The sequence below is a fragment of the Pan troglodytes genome, chromosome 12 (assembly GCF_028858775.2).
Source record: "Pan troglodytes isolate AG18354 chromosome 12, NHGRI_mPanTro3-v2.0_pri, whole genome shotgun sequence".
Taxonomy (NCBI): Eukaryota; Metazoa; Chordata; class Mammalia; order Primates; family Hominidae; genus Pan; species Pan troglodytes.
In genome coordinates this window covers 84,762,467-84,785,922 of record NC_072410.2, presented here as the reverse complement: position 1 = coordinate 84,785,922, position 23,456 = coordinate 84,762,467, and the positions used below count along the sequence as shown (strand labels likewise).

At 40.2% G+C, this 23,456-nt stretch overlaps 1 protein-coding gene across 11 annotated transcripts in view; it reads left to right on the top strand.

Moving 5' to 3' along the window:
• Positions 1–23,456, top strand: part of RMDN2 (regulator of microtubule dynamics 2) — a 207,192-nt gene that overhangs the window by 85,506 nt on the left and 98,230 nt on the right. For 6 of the 11 annotated variants that reach the window (XM_009442305.5, XM_054677786.2, XM_054677785.2 and 3 more), the window contains 3 exons: positions 7,989–8,038; positions 8,553–8,664; positions 10,019–10,099. In XM_009442305.5, coding sequence (XP_009440580.2) covers positions 7,989–8,038; positions 8,553–8,637 — 135 coding nt within the window. In that variant the 3' untranslated portion in view covers positions 8,638–8,664; positions 10,019–10,099. Of the gene's footprint in view, positions 1–3,031; positions 4,590–7,988; positions 8,360–8,552; positions 8,665–10,018; positions 10,231–23,456 lie in introns of those variants that run through there. The other 5 variants (XM_054677787.2, XM_016948372.4, XR_010149146.1 and 2 more) reach the window with 4 other exon arrangements.

The window sequence follows — 23,456 nt, the reverse complement described above, 5'->3', positions numbered from 1 at the left end:
GTTAGTCTTCTCGAGGAGTATCTTTTTGGCATTCTCTGTATTTCCTGAATTCGAATGTTGGCCTGCTTTGCTAGATTGGGGAAGTTCTCCTGGATGATATCCTGCAGAGTGTTTTCCAACTTGGTTCCATTCTCCCCATCACGTCACTTTCAGGTACACCAATCAGACGTAGATTTGGTCTTTTCACATAGTCCCACATTTCTTGGAGGCTTTGTTCGTTTCTTTTTATTCTTTTTTCTCTACACTTCTCCTCTCGCTTCATTTCATTCATTTGATTTTCCATCACTGATACCCTTTCTTCCAGTTGATCAAATCGGCTACTGAGGCTTGTGCATTTGTCACGTAGTTCTCATGCCTTGGTTTTCAGCTCCATCAGGTCCTTTAAGGAATTCTCTGCATTGATTATTCTAGTTAGCCATTCATCTAATTTTTTTTCAAGGTTTTTAACTTCTTTGCCATGGGTTCGAACTTCCTCCTTTAGCTCGGAGTAGTTTGATTGTCTGAAGCCTTCTTCTCTCAACTTGTCAGAGTCATTCTCCGTCCAGCTTTGTTCCGTTGCTGGTGAGGAGCTGCATTCCTTTGGAGGAGGAGAGGCGCTCTGATTTTTAGAATTTCCAGTTTTTCTGCTCTGTTTTTTCCCCATCTTTGTGGTTTTTTCCTACCTTTTGTCTTTGATGATGGTGACGTACAGATGGGGTTTTGGTGTGGATGTCCTTTCTGTTTGTTAGTTTTCCTTCTAACAGTCAGGACCCTCAGCTGCAGGTCTGTTGGAGTTTGCTGGAGGTCCACTCCAGACCCTGTTTGCCTGGGTATCAGCAGCAGAGGCTGCAGAACAGTGGGTATTCGTGAGCAGCAAATGCTGCTGCCTGATCGTTCCTCTGGACGTTTTGTCTCAGAGGAGTACCCGGGCATCTGAAGTGTCAGTCTGCCCCTGCTGGGTGGTGCCTCCCAGTTGGGCTACTCAGGGGTCAGGGACCCACTTGAGGAGGCATTCTGTCCATTCTCAGATCTCCAGCTGCGTGCTGGGAGAACCACTACTCTCTTCAATGCTGTCAGACATGGACATTTAAGTCTGCAGAGGATTCTGCTGCCTTTTGTTTGGCTAAGCCCTGCCCCCAGAGGTGGAGTCTACAGAGGCAGGCAGGCCTCCTTGAGCCGTGGTGGGCTCCACCTAATTCGAGCTTCCTGGCTGCTTTGTTTACCTACTCAAGCCTCGGCAATGGCTCGCTCCCCTCCCCCAGCCTTACTGCTGCCTTGCAGTTTGATCTCAGACTGCTGTGCTAGCAATGAGCGAGGCTCCATGGGCGTAGGATCCTCCGAGCCATGAGCGGGATATAATCTCCTGGTGTGCCACTTGCTAAGACCGTTGGAAAAGCGCAGTATTAGGGTGGGAGTGACCCGATCTTCCAGGTGCCGTTTGTCACCCCTTTCTTTGACTAGGAAAGGGAATTCCCTTACCCTTTGCACTTCCCAGGTGAGGCGATGTCTCGCCCAGCTTCGGCTCACGCTCAGTGCACTGCATCCACTGTCCTGCACCCGCTTTCTGACACTCCACAGTGAGATGCACCCGGTACCTCAGTTGGAAATGCAGAAATCACCCATCTTCTGCATCGCTCACGCTGGGAGCTGTAGACTGGAGCTCTTGCTATTCAGCCATCTTGGCTCCACCCCAGAGTTTTCTTTCATACTAAAACCTTTGACTTGGATTTTACATGTACTATGAAATTTTAAAATTTGCTGTATCTCTGTAAGATAACCTGTCACCAGGAGGCCCCTACCAGTTAAAACATCCTGATGCTTGTTAGATGTAAGATAGCAGGGAGTGAAGCAAGCATAATTCCTTCACTGGGAAGGAGGGGGCGCAGCATAATTCCGGGGAGCTGGGGATTAACTATGTAGGCAGCAAACAAGCTAGACAGGTGGCCCAGCCTAGAGTAAGGGGAGTGACCATGGGTTGCCATCCTCAGTCCTCAATTCACAGCAGATGTGGCTATCCAAGGCCATGACAAAGATGAAAAATATGTAATAACTTGTTCTTGGTTTTTGGACACTGGCCATTAATGAAAAAGAAACTATTGCCATGTCTCTTGCCCTTTGATTCAGTAAGTCAGGATTCTGGGTATGCTTTAAGTTTCAAGCATTCCACAGGGTTGACAACTCAGTCTGCTCCTGTGAGCTGTTGACTGGTGTTGTGGGAACAACAACAAAAAAATAGGTACATATTTTCCTCCTTTTCTCATACCACCAAACATTATCATCCTCTAAATCATTAACAGAAAATAAATGCCTCAGTAAAAAAAACCCTCCTCTTTTTCTGTGTTGGAGCAATACAAGTTCCAATATTTATTGTGATCTGAACTATAAACAAATAAGACACACCTGTTGCCTTCTAGGAGCCTATAGCCTAGAAGGGAATATATGATGTGTGTCCAAATAACTATAGCTCGAAGCAGAAAGCATAAGGTACTAAGAGAAGTACAAATCATCAGTTATGGAAATTTTCAAAAGGGAGAAATTATTTTTACCTAGAAGAGGCCAGGTGGCATCAGAGGTAGACTTTGAAAGATCTGTATAATATGGAGTTGTGGGCAAGTATGTTGCAGGTCATGAACAGAGGCACAAAAGTGAGAAAGCAAAGCTCGGTTTGCCTGGAGCGAAAGGAATGTGCCCACTTTCCCCCGGACCACAGATTGTACCAGCCTCCCATTCTCCTCACAGCTTCCTTGCCTCCCGCCAGGCCACTCTTGACTCCCAGTAGCAGCCCAAGCAACAGATTAAATGTAAACGTCAACATGTCACTTCCCTGCTCAAAACCCTTTGCTGCTAGGATGAGGGTCAGAATTTTTAGCATGTCTTTCAAGGCTCTGACCCAGCTCCTACCAATCTCTCAAGCTTCATATGTTCCCAGCTCCCCTCTCCTCTGCACCACCCAGCCTGCCCTTCACCCTTAGAACATACTGTTCCCACTTCCTGAAACACTCCTACCCACCCTCCGCTCCTTCCACTAGCTTTATTCCTTCCTATCCTCCAGGCCACACCATGGATGCTGTTTCTTCAGGAAAGACTTCCTTGACGCCTGCTGGCAAGAAAGCCCCTATACTTTTCCTTGCTATCATTTCACATAGTTATTATGTCATTATTAATGTGATTGTTCCATGAAAGTAACAACCAGGTTTGTCTCATTCATCACTGTACCCCTAATCCTGTGTAACTGCCTAGCATATAATAAGCACTCAGTAAGTGTTGATAGAAAGAACCAAGGCATTAATATCGTACAAATAAAAATAATAGTGTCAATAGTAATAATAAAGAGGACTCCTAATGAATGTAAGAAGGCTAGACATTGGAAGTATTTCTGTAATAAGCAAAATAGTATGAGCAAATATTTCTCACATTGCATTTTTCTCCTCAGTGATGTCTCCATTTGTATTCTTAGGAATTTTTTTCCAAGTAGTAAAGGTATGTAAGGTATATTTCCATTTCTTTTTCCATGAGAAAATAGGATGAAGTGAGTTATATGTAATACCCCTCCATCTCTATAAAGTTTTTTCAGAATGAAATATACCCCATTAGTGATTTTGCTAACCAAGTTTATTCATTTCCAAAATGTCTAGCAATGCCACTAGTTACAAGAGGACAACCTAGCCATCAGTTTACTCTCTCATGTGAAATTTCATAAGATGTTTGTTTCTTTCTTGTGGCATTTATAGCTTCTTCCTTGCATTATAGTCATTTGTGGACATGTCTTCTGTCCCCTATTAGGGAACTCTCAGCTCATCACACTGCTACTTGATATTGGGAGTGTCAGTCGTTTGGTCTCTAGAGCCCAGATTCAAAGGTGTAAGCAGCTTTACATTCCCAGAATTTGAAACTACAGTATTTTTATTATTCATGTGGACTTTTCTTGACCCTAGGAAAGTAGTCTCAGATCCTGAGAAACATTTCTTTTTTAAAAAAGGGATTTCTGTGTCTAAGACAGTGTGAGAATGATTGCTGAATGAAATAATGACTTCACTGGCAACCTGAAAGTTGTTTGCCTGGAGGCAGTATTAAAGTTCATCAACGTGGAGCCTACTGAGAAAGCTCAAATATAAAAAGCATTATGTAATGTTTTATGATAAGAGGTGCTAAACTGGTAAAGAAAAACCCAGATTTTAAAATTGCTGAAACATTTTGAAATGGCATTAATCACCTTTCTAAGACAAACAGACTCATAGACTAGTAAATCCAATGTTACCAGAAACAAACCACAAAAAGAAGTGTACTCTGGGAGTGCTAAAAGTTAAGCGCACGTTATATTTAGCAAGTGGTATAGTTGTCTTTGAAATGGCCTGTTGATTAAAGTTTTGAGCTGTATTTCCAACCTGTTTTATGAGTTGAGAAGCATAACTCTCATTGGTAACTGCTCTTAGTAACAAAATCCTAATTCTGCTTTAAATGCTCTTTCTTAATTAAGATATCATATTTGATTATGATATCTTGAAAACATTGGTTTTCTGGATAAGTTATAAAACAGAATTTGTATCCATTCACTCTGCCTTCCTGTTATAGAAATGCTACAGCTCAGGGTAATAAATGGGTCTCTTGTCAAAATCCTGTAATGTTGTCTCATTTGCTAGAAATTCTTGTTTGCCCATTTCTTTCTGGTTGAAACTTATTTCTTGTAAATTAACTCATCTGTGCTATCCGTGCCTGGAGAATTATTCCTAGTACTTTTTAAAAAATTAATAAGGCAGCTGGGCGTCATGGCTCACGCCTGTAATCCCAGCACTTTGGGCGGCCGAGGCGGGCGGATCACCTGAGGTCGGGAGTTCGAGACCAGCCTGACCAACATGGAGAAACCCCATCTTTCCAAAAAAAAAAAAACACAAAATTAGTCGGGCGTGGTGGCACGTGCCTATAATACCAGCTACTAGGGAGGCTGAGGCAGGAGAATCTCTTGAACCTGGGAGGCAGAGGTTGTGGTGAGCTGAGATCGTGCCATTGCACTCCAGCCAGGGCAACAAGAGTGAAACTCCGTCTCAAAAAAAAAATTAATAAGGCTATTACAGTATAGATAGTATAGACAGACTTTTCCCACTGTCTAAACAGACATTTTCATGATTTGTAGAAAGTCTGTTTACAACCCGCTATTTCTACTCTTTTGACTCTTACCTTCTTGTCATTTGCATTTAAAATGTATTATTTCTTAAGATTTTGCAATATATGTAATGGTCTTGGTTGTATTATTTAAATTGATCTTAAAAACACTCTAAAGAAGTTTCTTAGAACCCTTTTATTTATTTATTTTCTTAAAATAATTGATGATACAGCATCAGTTTGGGAGTAGCTGTTCTTAACCAGTACCCAGTCTCATGAAGTTGGTGTGTGATAATCATTACCGAAATGCTAGGAGAATAATGACAATTTAATGTAAATAAGTCTCTCTCTTATTTATCCAGTCTTTAGCAGAGAGCATTGATGTAGTTTTCTAAACCATATTTTTCCAACACTATCAGATGAAATAAATCTATATTTTTGAATATGTGTGTTTGGGTGAAAGAGAGAGATTATCTTTATTCAGTTATTTTACAATTATAGAGGTGTACTCTGCTAGAGGCTTGCGATACAAAGAGAAAAAAACAGATACCTCTGCCATCATGAATTCTGTGGTCTAGTGGGAAAGGCAGGCACTGAAAAAGTCATAGCAATAAAATTTGATGAGTGTTTTGGAAATAAAAGCACAGAGGTTTATGAGAAAATAAAACTGGTACTGCAACTTGGGCCATGGGCCAGGAAAGGTCATCCTGAGGTTTTGCTATATAATCTAAGGAAATTAGAATTTAAACCCAGTTGTTTAAATATTTAAGACTTGCTTGGACAGTAGAGGGCTCATTAAAAATACAGGTTCCTGGCTTTTTCTAGAAAGTTAGAAAAAAGCTCTGAGCTCCCGAATGTGGTAACCCCAACCCCAGTATCATCGTGGTCTCAAGTTTCTATCTGTCTGGGTTCTGCCTTTCTGGCTTAGTGCTCAGATGGCCCCTGAATGAGATTACAGAGAAAGACAGGTGGTGACTGAGTTCTTGACAGTACAACGATAGGAATTGTTGACCCGGCTGGGCGTGGTGGCTCACAGCTATAATCCCAGCACTTTGGGAGGCAGAGGCGTGCAGATCATTAGGTCAAGAGATCGAGACCATCCTGGCCAACATGGTGAAACCCCGTCTGTACTAAAAATACAAAAATTAGCTGGGCATGGTAGCACGTGCCTGTAGCCCCAGCTACTCGGGAGGCTGAGGCAGGGTAATCACTTGAACCCGGAAGGCGGAGGTTGCAGTAGGCGGAGATTGCACCACTGCACTCCAGCCTGGCAACAGAGCGAGACTCTGTCTCAAAAAAAAAGAAAGAAAAGGAAATGTTGACCTTTAAGGATAATGCTTTGGATTTTACTCAGAAAGAGTAGACTGTGCTAGACCCATCTCAGAGGAAGCTGCACAGAGATGTGATTCTGGAGAAAATCCTCAAAACCAGCATCCAGGCAAGAAAGTCTTAAAAACAAAGACAGAACTTATGTGTAGAATATCTACAGAAAGGAGCGATCTAACAACATGTCAATACTGAGATTCGTAAGGGTGAACTCTGTTCCTCCACAGCAGAATTGGCCTGGGGAGGGCCAAATTAGGAATGCAGCACAATCATATGACTTTAATTTGAGGCTAGAGAAAGTGTGCTATCTCAGCTCAAAGGTGTGGATAGTTCAAATTTGGGAGAAAAGGAATAACCTGAGCTCCAAACCATAACCTGAGTTCTTATAAAAGGGCAATTGCATAAATATAGCCAATATATTAAGTGCTTGAAACATAATGAAAACCATAAAATTAATCATATAGCTATGCAGCTGACCTGCTACAAAGGAGAAAACTTCTGTACGCAAAGGAGAGTAACACACCATATCAGTGTAACCAACGTGGAAGACGTTAACTAGAGACTATACTGAATGCTCGGCATCAGATTCATATGTGGGAAAATAAATGAATAAATGAAGGTATTTGAGCAAGGCTCTAACAGCCTGTTATGTCCTCAGTAGCAGAGATGTCACAGTGGAGAGGAGCCCTTGGAATATAATGAGTATGAGGAAGTTATCACAGCTCAACATTGACTCAGCATGTGTTAGCTCCCACTGGAGGGAAACTCCATAAATGTAATGAATGTAGGAAACACCTCATCCAGAGAGTTAACTTTTACTCATACCAAAGAACTCTTTGTCTGTAGTCAGTGTGGAAATGCCTTCAGTGACCATTTATCCTTTAAACAACACTGTGAATTAACACTGGAGAGAAGCCATATGAATATGATCTATGTGGGAAAGCCTTCATTTAATGATCTCACCTTAGTCATAATGAGACAATGCACATGGAGAGAAACCCTATAAATGTACAGCATTTGGAACAGCCTTCAACCTCAGCCCTAACCTTTATAGGTGGTCTCACTCAAGTTTCCATCTATCTGAAAGATGCCATCTTTTAGATACCAGAGAGCTCCCACAGGGCTAAACCCTACACCCTTCAGGCAAAGCTCAAGCCTTGATATGGAGAAAAAACTTAGAGTAAAACAGGAAAGAAAGTGGCGAGCTTTTTCCAGGAGGAAGAAACCTGTTGGGAAAATACTAGATACTTCATGCTGGAGAAGGAATTCAATGAAATAAACATGATAAACCCTTTACTCATAGAGCGACACTCCAGGACATGTGAGGATTAATGCTGTATAAAACACTCACTAAGAGAAAAGCAACTTGTTACAATGAAAAAAAAGAAAATTATTAAAAAAAATAATAAAACACTGTCAATGTCCTGAATTAGGGAAAGTATTTGGTGATTGCACGTACCTTCATGAACCTTAAAGTTCTCATGTTGGGGAATCTCCTCAAGTCAATGTAAGTCTGTTTCAGCATACTAGAGTGTCAAGATGAATGCATGAAATTTCATTATGTATTTGTATTTTCTTTATAGGATAAAGAGGCACAGAAAGAGATGCAAAAAATAATGACTTCCTTGAAGAGGTAAATAAATGAATTTACTCTTCAACAAATCAGATGTGGTCTACCAAAATTTAAATGAATCAAAGTTGTGCTTTTATTATCCTTCATTTTTGATGTAAGGGTATTGTGCTCAGATTTGAAGGTAAAGCCATGTTTCTGCAGAATGCATTCCACTAGTAGCACTACAAAATTAATTATGTTATTTGGAGAATCTATATACTATAATGTCAATACATAATCTATAAACATGTATGCTTTATATTTTTCTTATCAATAAACTGCAGCCTTAAGAATATTTCTTTAAATAAAATATTTAAATCCAATAAAATGAATTCTCATGAATATTTTATTGTTTCAATGGAGACTTCATAAGACAAAATAATTTCATTAATGTGGATGAAAAATGGAAAACTCAGCAAAGGACATGAACAAGTTGTTGGCAGAAGAGAAAAAAACAAACAAATGTAGTATTGTAACTGGTAATCAAAAGATGTGAATAAAATTACAATAAAATACTGTTTTACCATCAAACTAGCTTTCACTCGTGTCCATGTGAAGAGACCACCAAACAGGCTTTGTGTGAGCAACAAGGCTATTTCACCTGGGTGCAGGCGGACTGAGTCCGAAAAGAGAGTCAGCAAAGGAAGGTAAGGGTGGGGCCATTTTATAAAATTTGGGTAGGTAGTGGAAGATTACAGTCAAAGGGCCTTGTTCTCTGCCTGGCAAGGGTGGGGGTAACAAGGTGCTCATTGCAGGAGCTTTTGAGCCAGGATGAGCCCGGAGAAGGAATTTCACAAGATAATGTCATCAGTTAAGGCAGGGACCGGCCATTTTCACTTCTTTTGTGGTGGAATGTCATCAGTTAAGGCAGGGACCAGCCATTTTCACTTCTTTTGTGATTCTTCACTTGCTTGGGGCCATCTGGACGTATAATGCAGGTCACAGGGGATACGATGGCTTAGCTTGGGCTGAGAGGCCTGACACTAGCAAGGATTTTTTTTCTTCATTCGGAAAGCATTCAATGCTAGCAATATTGTCATGAGATGGAGCATTCTCATACACGGTTAGTGAGAGAATATTTTGTCACTTGGGTACATTAAATATGAAAATATAAAAGAAAAAATTTAAAAAGTATTTTGGCACAAACCTTTGGTAAAATTTATCGAGAGCCTTTGAAAAGTATTAAATCTTTAGTCGTGGAAATAATCATAAAGAGTAAAGTGCAGTGACTGATTCACAGATGTTCATAACAGCATAACATTATGTCCAACAGTAAGAAAGCAGCTAGCCACACTGAAATATAACTGCAATCGAATAACATTTTGACATTAAAAATAATTACAAAAATGTTATAGGTGACGGCACAGAACATCTTAAGTGCAAGTACAAGTCAAAAATAGTACATACATAGGATCTCAACAGTATAAAAATAAGCACAGAAGAGCATCTGGTAGGGAATACACTAAAATAGTAGTAGTTTATATTTCTGTGGAGCTGTATTTTTCCTATATTTCCCAGTTTTTAATAATAAATAAAATGATTTTTTTAGGTTGAACTTAGCAGTGAGCTATAAAGATTCCCTGCTACCTCTTAATCAGCCTCATCTTGGAAGTCAGAGTAAAAATTTGGATTTTCTGTTTACTGTCCAAAATACACGGGTGCACATGCACGCATGCACACACGCACACACATATTTATACACTTAAAATTTCAAGCCGTGATAGACATTCTGGTTAGGTAAATTAAGCAACCCCCTGGCCCCATCTTCTATAATGGTCAATCAAGATACTGAATCAGTCCAGCTGGTTCTCACTTTCCTCTGACAACTGGTCTAATGTTGAAACTCTTGGCTAGATGGGGCAAGAGTCTTGCAGGTTGTCTCGTGGATATGCTGAGAGGCTATGGATACCTCTGGCTATCTCTAAACAGCTAAAGGAATATGAAAGTATAGAAAGGTGAATCCAGCTAGCAGCAAATGACATAGAATCAACTATGTTGTAGGTTTTGTGGGAGCAACTCATTCCGGCAGAGTGGTACAAACACTTCCTTTACGAATTATGAGGACTACCAAGAAACACTCCTGGTGGGTAACAGTGGGATTTGGGACTCATAATTGGAACCTGACATAAGATCTAATCAGTGTTCATGTATTATATTTTAACAAAATTATTGTTTCTCATAATATGTCTTCAATGGACAAGTTGATATCCGTTGACTGGGTAATCAGTGTAGTTGTTTCTGGATATGAGCTTGACCCAATAGAAATGTAGTACTCTTAATTCAATCTTTAGAGAATTAGGAGTTTCTGACACATTTGGCCTTTTCTCCAAATGGGTATTAACAAAGGGAATTCCCCTCCTCATCATGGTAATAACCTTTCAAAGGAGCATTAACTCCCTGCTGTATGCCCCCTTCCAGAGTCATACTGTCATATCTGTATTCCTCATAAAGCCATTTAATCAGAGAAATTATGTTCGGGAGGCTGAGGCGGGAGGATTGATTGAGCTCAGGAGTTCAAGACAAGGCTGGGCAACATGGTGAAATCCCATCTCTACAAAAATTAGCTGAGCGTGGTGGTGCATGCCTGTAGTTACAGCTACTTGGGAGGCTGAGGTGGGAGGATTACTTCAACCCAGGAGGTCAAGGCTGTGATGAGCTGTAATTGCGCCACTACACTCCACTCTCCACGGCACTCTGGGTGACAGAGTGAAACTGTTACAAAAAAAAAATTTTTTTAATTTAAAAATAATTTTTTAAAACTAAAACCATTGCAAATAATTGCTAAATACCTCAGAAACCATGAACAGAACTAGAATCTGATAACCTAGAAGGTTGTGCTATACAGCAGTGGCCCCAACCTTTTTTGGCACCAGGGGCCAGTTTCATGGAAGACAATTTTTCCCTGGATCCGGGGGGTGAGGGGATGGTTTCAGGATGATTCAAGTGCATTACATTTAGTGTGCACTTTATTTCTATTATTATTACAGTGTAATATATAATGAAATAATTATACAACCCACCGTAATGTAGAACCAGTGGGAGCCCTGAACTTGTTTTCCTGCAACTAGATGGTCCCATCTAGGGGTGATGGGAGACAGTGACAGACCTATCAGGCATTGATTCTCATGAGAGGTGACAGCATGCTGGCAGCCCTCGCTCGCTCTCTGCGCCTCCTCTGCCTGGGCTCCCACTTTGGCGGCACTTGAGCCCTTCAGCCCACCGCTGCACTGTGGGAGCCCCTTCCTGGGCTGGCCAAGGCCGGAGCCGGCTCCCTCAGCCTGCGGGGAGGTGTGGAGGGAGAGGGTGAGAGGGAACTGGGGCTGCGCCCGGCACTTGCAGGCCAGCTGGAGTTCCGGGTGGGCGTGGGCTTGGCGGGCCCCACACTCGGAGCGGCCAGCCAGCCCTGCCGGCCCAGGCAATGAGGGGCTTAGCACCCAGGCCAGCGGCTGCAGAGAGTGTGCTGGGTCCCCCAGCAGTGCTGGCCCACTAGCGCTGCGCTGGATTTCTCACCGGGTCTTAGCTGCCTCCTGGCAGGGCAGGGCTCGGGACCTGCAGCCCCCCATGCCTGAGCCTCCCCCGCCTCCTTGGGCTCCTGTGCAAACGGAGCCTCCCCCACGAGCGCCACCCCCTGCTCCACGGTGCCCAATTCCATTGACCACCCAAGGGCTGAGGAGTGCGGCGCACAGTACGGGACTGGCAGGCAGCTCCACCTGTGGCCGGGTCTGGGATCCACTGGGTGAAGCTATCTGGGCTCCTGAGTCTGGTGGGCACTTGGAGAACCTTTATGTCTAGCTAAGGGATTGTAAATACACCAATCAGCACTCTGTATCTAGCTCAAGGTTTGTAAACACACCAATCAGCACCCTGTGTCTAGCTCAGGGTTTGTGAATGCACCAGTCGACACTCTGTAGCTACTCTGGTGGGGACTTGGAGAACCTTCGTGTCCACACTCTGTATCTAGCTAATCTAGTGGGGACGTGGAGAACTTTTGTGTCTAGCTCAGGGATTGTAAACACACCAATCAGCACCCTGTCAAAACGGACCAATCAGCTCTCCGTAAAACAGACCAATCGGCTCTCTGTATAATGGACCAATCAGCAGGATGTGGGTGGGGCCAGAGAAGAGAATAAAAGGCTGCGCGAGCTAGCAGTGGTAACCCACTGGGGTCCCCTTCTGCAATGTGGAAGCTTTGTTTTTTTGCTCTTTGCAATAAATCTTGCTGCTGCTCACTCTTTGGGTCCACACTGCCTTTATGAGCTGTAACACTCACCGCGAAGGTCTGCAGCTTCACTCCTGAGCCAGCGAGACCACAAACCCACCAGAAGGAAGAAACTCCGAACACATCCGAACATCAGAAGGAACAAACTCCAGACACGCCGCCTTTGAGAACTGTAACACTCACCGCGAGGGTCCACGGCTTCATTCTTGAAGTCAGTGAGACCAAGAACCCACCAATTCTGGACACATAAGGAGTGTGCAACGTACATCCCTCACATGCACAGTTCACAGTAGGGTTTGCCCTACAAATCCCACCACCGATCCAACAGGAGGAGGCGCTCAGGTGGTAATATGAGCAGTGGGGAGCAGCTGTAAATACAGATGAAGCTTTGCTCACTAGCCCACAGCTCATCTCCTGCTGTGAGGCCCAGTTCTTAACAGGCCACAAGCCAGTTACCAGTACTAGTACCAGCCTGTGGTCCGGGGTTTAGGGACCCCTGCTATAGAGGATACATAGGATATTTTGTCAATTTAATCCTCAGTCCAATCCAGTGAGGGAGGTGTTCTTCTTTCCGTATAGGTAATGACATAACTGAGGCTTGGAATAAATAACTCGTCACAGACCTTTCTTAACAAGTGGAAAGAGTTGGTACTTAAACACGGCTTATTTCTACTCCTTAATCTAGTCTTAGTTACTCACAACAGATATATAAAAGGTACTGTGTAGATAAAGATGAGGAAACAAACCCAAATAAAGAAGTTATCTGTAATGAGGCCAAGTGAAAATGGTTTCTATATTAAATACCCCTATTTTCTAAAAACTGAGTGATTTTCTTGAATGACAGGATTATATGTAGACCATTATGCTTACTCCAGGGAATTTCACGCAAAGTGAGCCATGGGGACTCTGGTTTTCTATGGTTACTTTACTCACTACTCATGCTGCTTGACCTCAGAGAAGACAGAATAGCTGCAGAGCGTTCCTGAAATGAGGATTGTTCCTGCTGGATCACGAAGTCCAAGCTGATGGTACACCTGCCACTCACAGACGAAGTACCCAAACTGCTAACTTCTCAAGAGACTTCGTGTACAACTTTGGAAAGCGGGAGTTCTGACCCAAACTTTGAATATGCTTGATTTCAGAAGATAAGAATCAAACTATATGTTGCAATTTCTCATAAAACATTAAAGAGGTAACTTAGTGGTCCACGAAAATTTTAGTGATGTCCATGTAATTGCGATGTTATCTTTCTTACTAAATAACAAATGGCCTTCATTGTAACATGAAAATCCATGCCACTTCTCATTTGTGCCTAAAAGTTATCAAAAGGCTTTTCATTTGATAATATTTTTATACTTTTGGATTTCAAAAAGCAGTGGTACAAGCTGAGTGGGGTTAGCTTTTACACTAAACTTCTCATTTTACCAATAAACAGTTTAAGCGTTGATGTGTAAGTAACAGGGTCGGGGTCAGACAACTGTAGTGACCAAGCCAGGATTGGGTTCCAGCCTTTGGAATCTCACTTCTGCTTTCTTTGAGCCCGGGGCTGTTTATGTTTAATTGATTGGAGTCCAGTGTGTCTGATGTAGAATGGGGGCTCTAAGAATGGTAGCACTTACCTGGTAATTACCTATTCCAAGTGTTTTTCCTATATTAACAATTTTAAACCTCACAGCAAACTATGAGGAAGAAACATTTGATATTACCCCATTTAAGATAGGGGAGCTAAAGCACAGGATATTACCATACCTAACACCATGAGCAAAAGATTTGGAGTTGGGCAGACTGCTCCAGAGTCCATGCTGTGGTCAGCCACTGTACAATCCTGCCAGCAAATGGGAGAATTGAGATGTGGGAAGTGAAAGAAAGTGGAAAGACAGAAGGTAAAAAAGGAAACAAGGGAAAGGAAAAAAGAATTTTAAAAGGTAGAGGGCAGTAAAGAAAGAAGGAAAACAAAGCTAGAAAATGTAAAGAAAAATCTTATATTTGTATTTTGAATATTGATAGACATTTTCTAGTTTTGCACCATAAATTCCCAACAACGTATTTTGTATCTTTTATTTTTTTCATATACCCGCCTTTTCCTTCCCCTCCTCCACAAGATAAGGTAGTGAAGCCTGTTTTTAATGACTTGATCTACTTGAACTGAGTGTGTTGAGAAAGGTTTGGTTATGGACTTTGTGGCCTGTTGATTGGGAAATTAACAAGAATAGTTGATTTCACAAAGACAAGATACATTTTAGAACCAAGTAAAGGTCATACTTGAAGTACTGTGATTTTGAAGCCCCTCAACCTATGTTTTGCTTTAGATACTTGAAGCCAAATCATAAGGTTGGGTTTTAAAAAATATTGAGATACAATTGACATACAAAAAAACTGCATGTATTTAAAGTGTATAATTTAATAAATTTTGGCGTGTACACCCACGAAACCATCACCACAGTTAAGGTAACAAACATTTTCATCACTTCAAATGTTTCTTCATGCCCCTTGGTAATCTCTCCCTCTTGCATCTCTCTCTGCAACCCCATTCCAAATAACAACTGATCTGCTTTCTGTCATTACAGATTACATTTTCTAGTATTTTATATAAGTAGAATTATGTGTTATATACCCCTTTGTCTGACTTCTTTCCCTCAGCATAATTATTTTGGGACTCATCCATGTGGTAACATGTACTAATAGTTCATTTCTTTTCATTTCTGAGTAGTATTTTATAACAGAAATATACCATAGTTTGCTTCTCCACTCATCTATTGATAGACATTTGGCCTGTTTCCAGTATTTGATTATAACAAACAAATCATCTATGAAAATTCATATAAATGTCTTCGAATGTACATATACTTTCATTTCTCTTGGATAAATACCCAGGAGTAGGAAGTATGGTAGATGTATATCTACCATTATAAAAAACGGTCAAACTGTTTTCCAAAGTGGTTTTACCATTTCACATTCTCACCAACAGCGTCTGAGAGTTCCGCTTGCTTGACTTTCTTGACAACACTTGGTAGGGTCAGTCTTTTTCATTTTAGCTACTGCACTAGGCATGTAGTATATCTGATAGGAAGTTTAATTTGTATTTTTCTAATGACAAATGATGTTGAGCATTTTTTGGTGCATTTATTTGTCATCTGTGTATCTTTTTTGGTGAAGTATCTATTCAAATATTTTGCCCATTATTTAAATTGAGACGTTTTGGTTTTTGTATATAGTTTGGAGTATGGCTTGAACTTTATTTGTTATAAGTTATTTGGATATCTAATTATTTCAGCATTTACATTTACAAACTTGCAATCTATCTAATACTCTATAACATATCTAATGAAGTTTTGCCTCCAAATCTGCTGAAAAGACTGTTGTTTCTCCATAGACTTGCCTTTGTACCTTTCTCAAAATCAGCTTTCTATATATGCATGGGTCTGTTTCTGGACTTTCTATTTTGTTCCATTGATCTATTTATTGATCTCAACACCAATACCACATCATGTTGATTAATGTAGTTTTCTAGATTTGAAACCAGGTAGTGTTACTCCTCCAACTTTGTTTTTGTTTTGTTTTGACTGCTCTAGGTTATTTGCATTTCCATGTGAATTTTAGAATTAGTTTTTAAAATTTCCATCAAGAAAAATGTGGTTGTGATTTTTGATTGTGATTACATTGATCAATTTCAATTGACATCAGTTTTAAGTCTTGCAACCCATGAATATAGTATACCTCTTGATTTATTTAGGTCTTTAGTTCCTTTCAGCAATATTTTGCAGTTTTCAATGTACAGGTCTTTCACATTTTTGTCAAACTTATTCCTAAGTATTTCATATTTTGATGCTCTTATATATTATATTTTCAATTTCTGATTTTTTATTGTATATAGAAATGCAATTGTGTACACTGATCTTGCATCCTGCAGCCTCTTTAAACTCACTTATTTCTGGTAGCGTTTTTGTAGATTCCATTAGATTTTCTACTACTGTGATTATATCAGTTGTGAATAAAGACAGTTTTACTTCTTTCTTTCTAATCTGAAGGTTTTGTTTTGTTTTTGCCTTATTGTACAGGCTAGAACTTTCAATACACCATGGAATAGAAGAGGGCAAGCGTTCTTATTTTAATTTCTGATCTGAGGGGAAAGCATGCCATTTTTTGCCATTGATCACAATGTTACCTGTAGGGTTTTTTTGGAGATAGCCTTTTTCTGGTTGAGAAGCTCTCTTTTGTTCTTATTTTGCTGAGTTTTTTTTTTATGGAATTAATACTGAATTTTGTCAAACTTGTGTTCATTGAGATGATCATATGGTTTTACTGTTTTAGTTTATATGATGAATTATATTTGAATTTTAAAATATTAAGACAGCCTTGCATTCCTGGGATAAAATTAACTTAGTCCTAATGTGTTATTCTTTTTATTGTATCAGTGGATTTACTAAAATTTTATTTTAAATTTTTGCATAAATATTTACAACGGATATTGGTTTGTAGTTTTCTTGCAAAGTCTTTTTCTGGTTTTGGTATCACAGTAATCCTGGCTTCAGAGAATGAGTTGAAAAGTACCCTCCCTTCTTCATTTTCCTTAAAAACTTTATGTAGAATTGATATCGTTTCTCCCTTAAATGTTTAGTGGAATTCACTCGTGAACCCATCTGAACCTGGAGTTTTCTTTGTTGGGGGAAGTTTTCAAGTACAATTTCAACTTCAGTTCTTTTAAGAGATACAGGGCTATTTAGATTATCTTTCTTCTGGAGTGATCTTTGGTAGTTTGTATCTTTCAAAGAGTTTATCTATTTTTCTATTTCATTTAAGTTGTCAAATTTATTGGCACAAATTTAATAATATTCCCTTATTCTTTTATTATCTATAAAATCTGTAGTGATGCCACCTCTCTCATTCTTGATATTCGTAATTTGTGTTTTCCCTATTTCCTGTTTTGTATATTTCCTGTTACCCTACAGGTAACATTATAACCAATGGCTGGAAGTTTATCAATGTTGTTGAGCTTCTCAAATTAACAGCTTTTGGGTTCATTGATTTTTCTCTTTTTCTATTTTCTATTTCATTGATTTCCACTCTCAACTTCATCATTTTCTTCCTTCTCTTTACTTTGGGTTTTATTTACGCTTCTAATTTCTTAAGGTGGGAGCTGAGGTCATTGATATAAGACTTTACTTCTTTTCTCTTTTTTTTTTAAATTATACTTTAAGTTCTGGGATACATGTGCGGAACATGCAGGTTTCTTACATAGGTATACACGTGCCATGATTGTTTGCCACACCCATCAACCCATCATCTACATTAAGTATTTCTCCTAATGCTATCCCTCCCCTAGTCCACTTCCTTTCTACTATAAGCATTTAGTGCTATAAATTTCTAAGTACCACTTTAGCAGTATCCTACAAATTTTAATATGTTATATTTTCATGTTCATTCAATGAAAAATAATTTCTAATTTCCATTTTGCTTTTTTCTTTCATTCATGGGTTATTTAAAAGTCTGTTTCGTTTCAGGTTTTTTTTTTTTTCAGGTATCTTTCTGTAATTGATTTCTAATTTAATGCCATCATGGTCAGCAGTTTGTACGACTTGAATCTGTTCAAACTTGTTGAGACTTGTTCTGTGGCCCAGAATATGTTCTATTTTGGTAAACATTCCATGTACACTGAAACAGCATGCATATTCTTTAAAGGTGAATTACATCAAGTGTCTTTCAAGCCCTCTACCTGCTTTGGTCTCCCCATAGCCTCAGCTCTGTCTCTCCTCAGCACGAGGAGATTTCTGGACTCCTTTTGTGTTTCTGCTCCATACACAGACCTGGATGCTCTCTCAAAGCAGTAAGCTGGGACAATAAGAAGGTTCATCTTGTTTGTTACCCATCTCTCAGGGGTCGCTGTACTTTCTTTCTTGCTGTCCAATGTCTTGAAAACCATTCTTTTTATATCGTGTCCCTGTTTTAGATTTTGAAAGCCAGAAGTTGTAACTTTTGAAAGTTGTAACTTTGTAGCATTGTAATATTTTAAAAATCTGCTCCTCACCACACTTTCCAGTCCTATAAACCATTATTTTATAGATTAAAAACACCTCGAAAGTATTACATTTCTTTTTAAAACAAGTTTTTATAATGTTTCAAATGCTTCCACTCGATAAAATAAAGCAAATTGACATACTTGTACTATGGAATTACTTATTAAATTAGACATTGGTTAGAGCTCTGAGACAATTTTTTATTTGTCCATTTTTCAATAGTAACCTTGTGCTTTGACAAATAAAATTGCATGTGGAGAGTTAAATTATACTTTTCCTCCTTCTTGAATACTTTATATTTATACAACCCACCTAATTTAAAATTGGGAAACCTAATTGGGAAAATAATCTGCTGAAAATCGCATGTGGAAATGCCATTGGAAATTATTAATGCCACAAAACTGTGGCATTAATAGCTAAGCCCTAATTGGACTGCCACTCTCAGACAGACTGGCCCCACCATGTAGAGTGTGGAATTCATCTGGAGCCCAACATTGACTGTCCTGATCTTTAAAACATCCCAGATATAACGATAGTGACTTCCCAGCCAAGCCACTAATTCATTTATTTATTTTGTCTCTGTTTGAAATGCATTTTATTTCCCTTGTGTTCTTCAGTCCTCAGAGCTCAATGTACTTTGCAATTGTAATTAATCAAACATTTATTGAGCTAAAATTATGGGGACTATCCAGAGGCTGATCCAAATTTCAGGGACCCTGAAGCTTACACAATTTGGAGAATCTTTAAGAAAAAGAATACAAATTACAAACACAAAATTAAGTATGAAAGTGACTATTTATTTAGAATGCAAAAGACAGCATGACAAATTATAAAATTTTCAAAGCTGACAAATACTACAATTATCACATCCAGAAAAATAACATTTTATTATTATTTATTGACTGCATAGTACATCTAGAATACTTTCTTTTACTTACTCTTTGTTTGCTTCATCATATGGCATTAATTTTAATGTCATTTTCTATTGAAAGGATAGAGGATGAAATATTGTTTTTTCCACTAACACAATTAATTGACATTTTTCTTCCTTATTATGGATCATTTAGAAAAGCTCCTCTCAGCTTCACTTCTTGCTAGTAATGGCATGTAGCAACTTCCTCAGCAGCCCTTCTTCCCAGGGTGAGCCCTCCAAGAACTCCAGCCCTTCGAGCCTATTAAGCTGGGTGCAAATGGCTGCGCTGCAGCCTCTGGTCCAGCTCTGCCTGCTGCAGCCCCTGGGCCAGCTCTGCCCAGCCTCTGCACCTCCCATTCCTACCCCCATCTCACCTCCAATTGTGGGAGGGTCCCAGTAAGAGCCTTAGTCATTGTGGGCTCTGAGCAGGGAACCAAGCAAGCCCCTTTTTATATCCTTCTCCTTGGGGGTCAAAGTCAGGGTCTGAAGCTCAATGCAGGCCCCCAGAAAAAAGCTGTAACTGGAGCCAGCTGATGTGGAGGTTGGAAATTGCCTCCTGACCATCCCCAGAGCCAAATCTGCCATGGCTCTCTCAAACCACTTTCCTGAGGCTGCAGCTGTTTTTATGTGGGGCAGGAAGGCAAAGAACAGGAGACTGGGCGGGCACATATCCATGCAAATAAAGTCCTGTGAGTAAAAGCAGACTAACAGCAATATTTTCCCATCTTCCTCCACAATGCCTACAGTATAAAGGCTGAAGTTCTCAGCAGGCCTTTTGTGTACCCCACGCTCCCACCCAGTCTGCCTTTCCAGCAGATCTCCAGCATCCCCAACTGCACACACACACTGTCTACATTCCGGGCACACGGGATTGAGTGCTGCTTGAAACCCACCTGGCACTCTTCTGCCCTTTGCTTGGTTTTTATTCTGCCTTTGGGGCCACCTTCCCCCATGCCCACTCATGGAAATCTCCCTTCCCACTCAAGGCCTGGCCCAAGGGATGGAAGTTTTGCCACAAAACCTTCTGATCCACATAGCCAGTTGTGCTCTCACCCACCTCAAAGCTCTGGAGCATTTTTTTGCGTCTTCGTTTAGTTTGACCTACCCTAAGATCTTCAATAACGTGAGGACAAGGACCTCGTATTATTTACCTTTGTATCTCCTGCCTGGCAGCCTGTGCTCAATTTGTTAAACCAAATCAAACAACTCAAGAAGAAGAAAAACATTTCACGTGTTCCTAAGTTTCCTTTAAAAAAAAAAAAAACTAAAAGTAATTTCTACCCTCAGATATGATGTGACAGGGAGAGAGTGGAGAAAGAGGGAGAGGAGGACTAGGGAGCAGGGAGAGTGGAGGGGAGGGTGGGGCAGGAAGTGGGGAAGCCTAGCAGATCAGGCACAAGAGATAGTGTATTACTCCGTTTTCATGCTGCGGATAAAGACATACCCGACACTAGATAATTTATAAAGAAAAAGAAGTTTAATGGACTCACAGTTCCACGTGGCTGGCGGGTCCTCACAATCATGGCAGAAGGTGGAAGGCAAAAGGCACGTCTTACCTGGTGGCAGGCAAGAGAGAATGAGAGCCAAGCGAAAGGGGTTTTGCCTTATAAAACCATGAGATCTCATGAGGCTTACTCACTACCACGAGAACAGTATGGGGGAAACCTCCCCCGTGATTCAATTACCTCCCACCAGGTCCCTTCCACAACATGTGGGAATTATGGGAGCTATAATTCCAGATGAGATTTGGCTGGGGACACAGCCAAGCCGTATCAGACAATGAGTCTGTGACAATGCCAGCACCAGCCTTAGACCAAATTCATGACACTCTTTTACTCCCCACAAAAACATGACAGATCTGTGTGCATTCTACTTTATTTTTTACTGTTACACCCTTCATTGGATGAAGTACACACCACATATGAAGGTTAATCATTGTATCATTTCTCTGACCCAGTTGCTTGCTTTTGTCTTGAAATTATAATTCTTATCCCATTTCTAGGCTTCAGTTCCCAGGCTGTTGTTTTAATAATAAAGTAACTTCTGCAACACCTCAGTATGCAACTTAAAAAATATTTAGTGCAGTCACAGAGGATCATTCTTAACAACCTGTTAAGAGTATTGGAAAAGTAAAAGATGACTGATGATGTTTATTGCTTTAGAGATCCAGTCCTTAAAGTGAAAGCACATATATTATGTTTACAACATGTTAAAAGTTTTCTTTTAATTGTAAAAAACTGGCTTTACATGGATTTTTATTAAACATTTAATTTTTCAAACTGTTACCACATCCAGTATTTCAGTGAAACCTTTTTACTCACTAAGATAGTTTAAGAAAATGATATCACCATCATTTGACCATGGAGAAAAGTGGTACAAAGGTTAGATTTGCTGAAGGTCACACACTTTGTTCCAAAGACAGTGAAGACTAAGCCCAGGTGGCTGACTTCCAGCTCTGGCCTGCACAGCAAGAAAATAACCACATTCAGAGCCATACAATGTCTTAAATTATTTAAAATGTAATGTCCTTAGGGAATTCTTGATTGTTTCCTTTTCCTTTGTTTTCATTTTTCTAAAAAGTGCTTAAGGCAGCTAAAAAAGATAGACTTCTAAAAAAAAAAAAAGACTTCTTGAAATTTGCTTAATTGGCCAAGAACATTTGTTTAATTGGCCAAGAACATTTAAGTGTCTCCCATAGGGAGGGAAAATGGTTCATTGGAAAGGAAAACAGTAATTTAAGATGGGCCTTGGATAGGAAGTTTGGTTTCTAAATGAGATAATTCATGGGAATGGCCTAGTAAGGTGCCCTGTACTACTTAAGGAACCCTTATTTGCACATGATGCTGGCCATTTCTCCACAAGAGAGTTGCTCATAGTCATACTTTGTTTCCCTTTTTTTTTTTTTTTTTTTTTTTTTTGAGATGGGCTCTTGCCATGTTGCCCAGGCTGGAGTGCAGTGGCCATTCACAGATGCAATCATAGCTCACTGCAGCCTTGAACTCCTGGGCTCAGGTGATCCTCGCACCTCAGCCTCCCCAGTAGCTGAAACTACAGGTCCCTTTCCCACCTCCCAGCCTCCCCTACCAGTGCTTTGTTTCCTTTTTTATTTTGATGTAATGCTGTGAATTTTCACTTCTACAGAACTGTAATTTACATTTCATAAAGTAGTTGAGATTATGATCTACCTAACTGTCACAAATCCCCTCCCGCAAACAAACTCTTCCATTTGTCTCCCTGAACTGGCCAGAGAAATCTGTGGGTGAGAGGAAAGTTTATCTGGGTTTTCCTACATTCACTCAACCAAGTATTAGTGACTATTATTAACACCTGGCTTCTTTACAAAGAGAAGAAATTACTGGAGGTGCAGAAGCAAAAGATGCACATCCTCATTTGAGCTCCCTTCTCAGTTTCAAGGCTGAGCATGCTTCCTGAGCAGACGCCTTCCTCGGGATGCCCGGAGCCCATGAGGAATGCAGTGACCTAACGCTCCCGGAACACAATAATGAGACCTCAACTTAAGTTTCTTGCCCAAAGAAGGAGCCCATAAATTGAGTCAGGTCTCAAGAGAATCATACAACAAAGCAGATTGTGCATAACAATGCCCCTGCCTATCACTCAGCCTCAGTCTTCTAAAAAAGAAAAAAAGTGAGTGCTCTCTCTCTCTCACTGGTTTACCTGTCCCTAAAACCCATTCATAGAAAGAGTGCCTCATTTTCTTTTTACATTAACTTTATTGAGGTATAAGTTACATACAGTAAAATGCACAAACTTTAATTGTACAGTTTGATGGGTTCTGACAAATTTTCACACCAGTGTAACCCCTACCACAACCAACATATAGAGCACAGCCATCACTCCAAAAACTTCCCTTGGCTTCCTTCCCCTCACTCTCCCACCTACCTGCAACACAGCCTCAGGCAACCACACATCTGCTTTCTGTCACTATAGATTAATTTTTTTACAATACCATATTAATGGAATCATAGAATGTTAACTGTTTTAAGTCTGTCTTCATTTGCTGAACATTTTTGAAATTCATCTATGATATTGTATATATCAATAGTTCATTCCATTTTGTTGCTCAGTAGTATTGCATAGCTTGAATATCCCATAATGTAATTATAAATTCACCTGTTTGGGGTTGTTTACAGTTTGACATTATTATGAATAAAGCTGAAATAAACATTCACATACAGGCTGGGCACAGTGGCTCATGCCTGTAATCCCAGCAGTTTGGGAGGCCGAGGCAGGCGGATCACCTGACATCAGGAGTTCAAGACCAGCCTGGCCAAC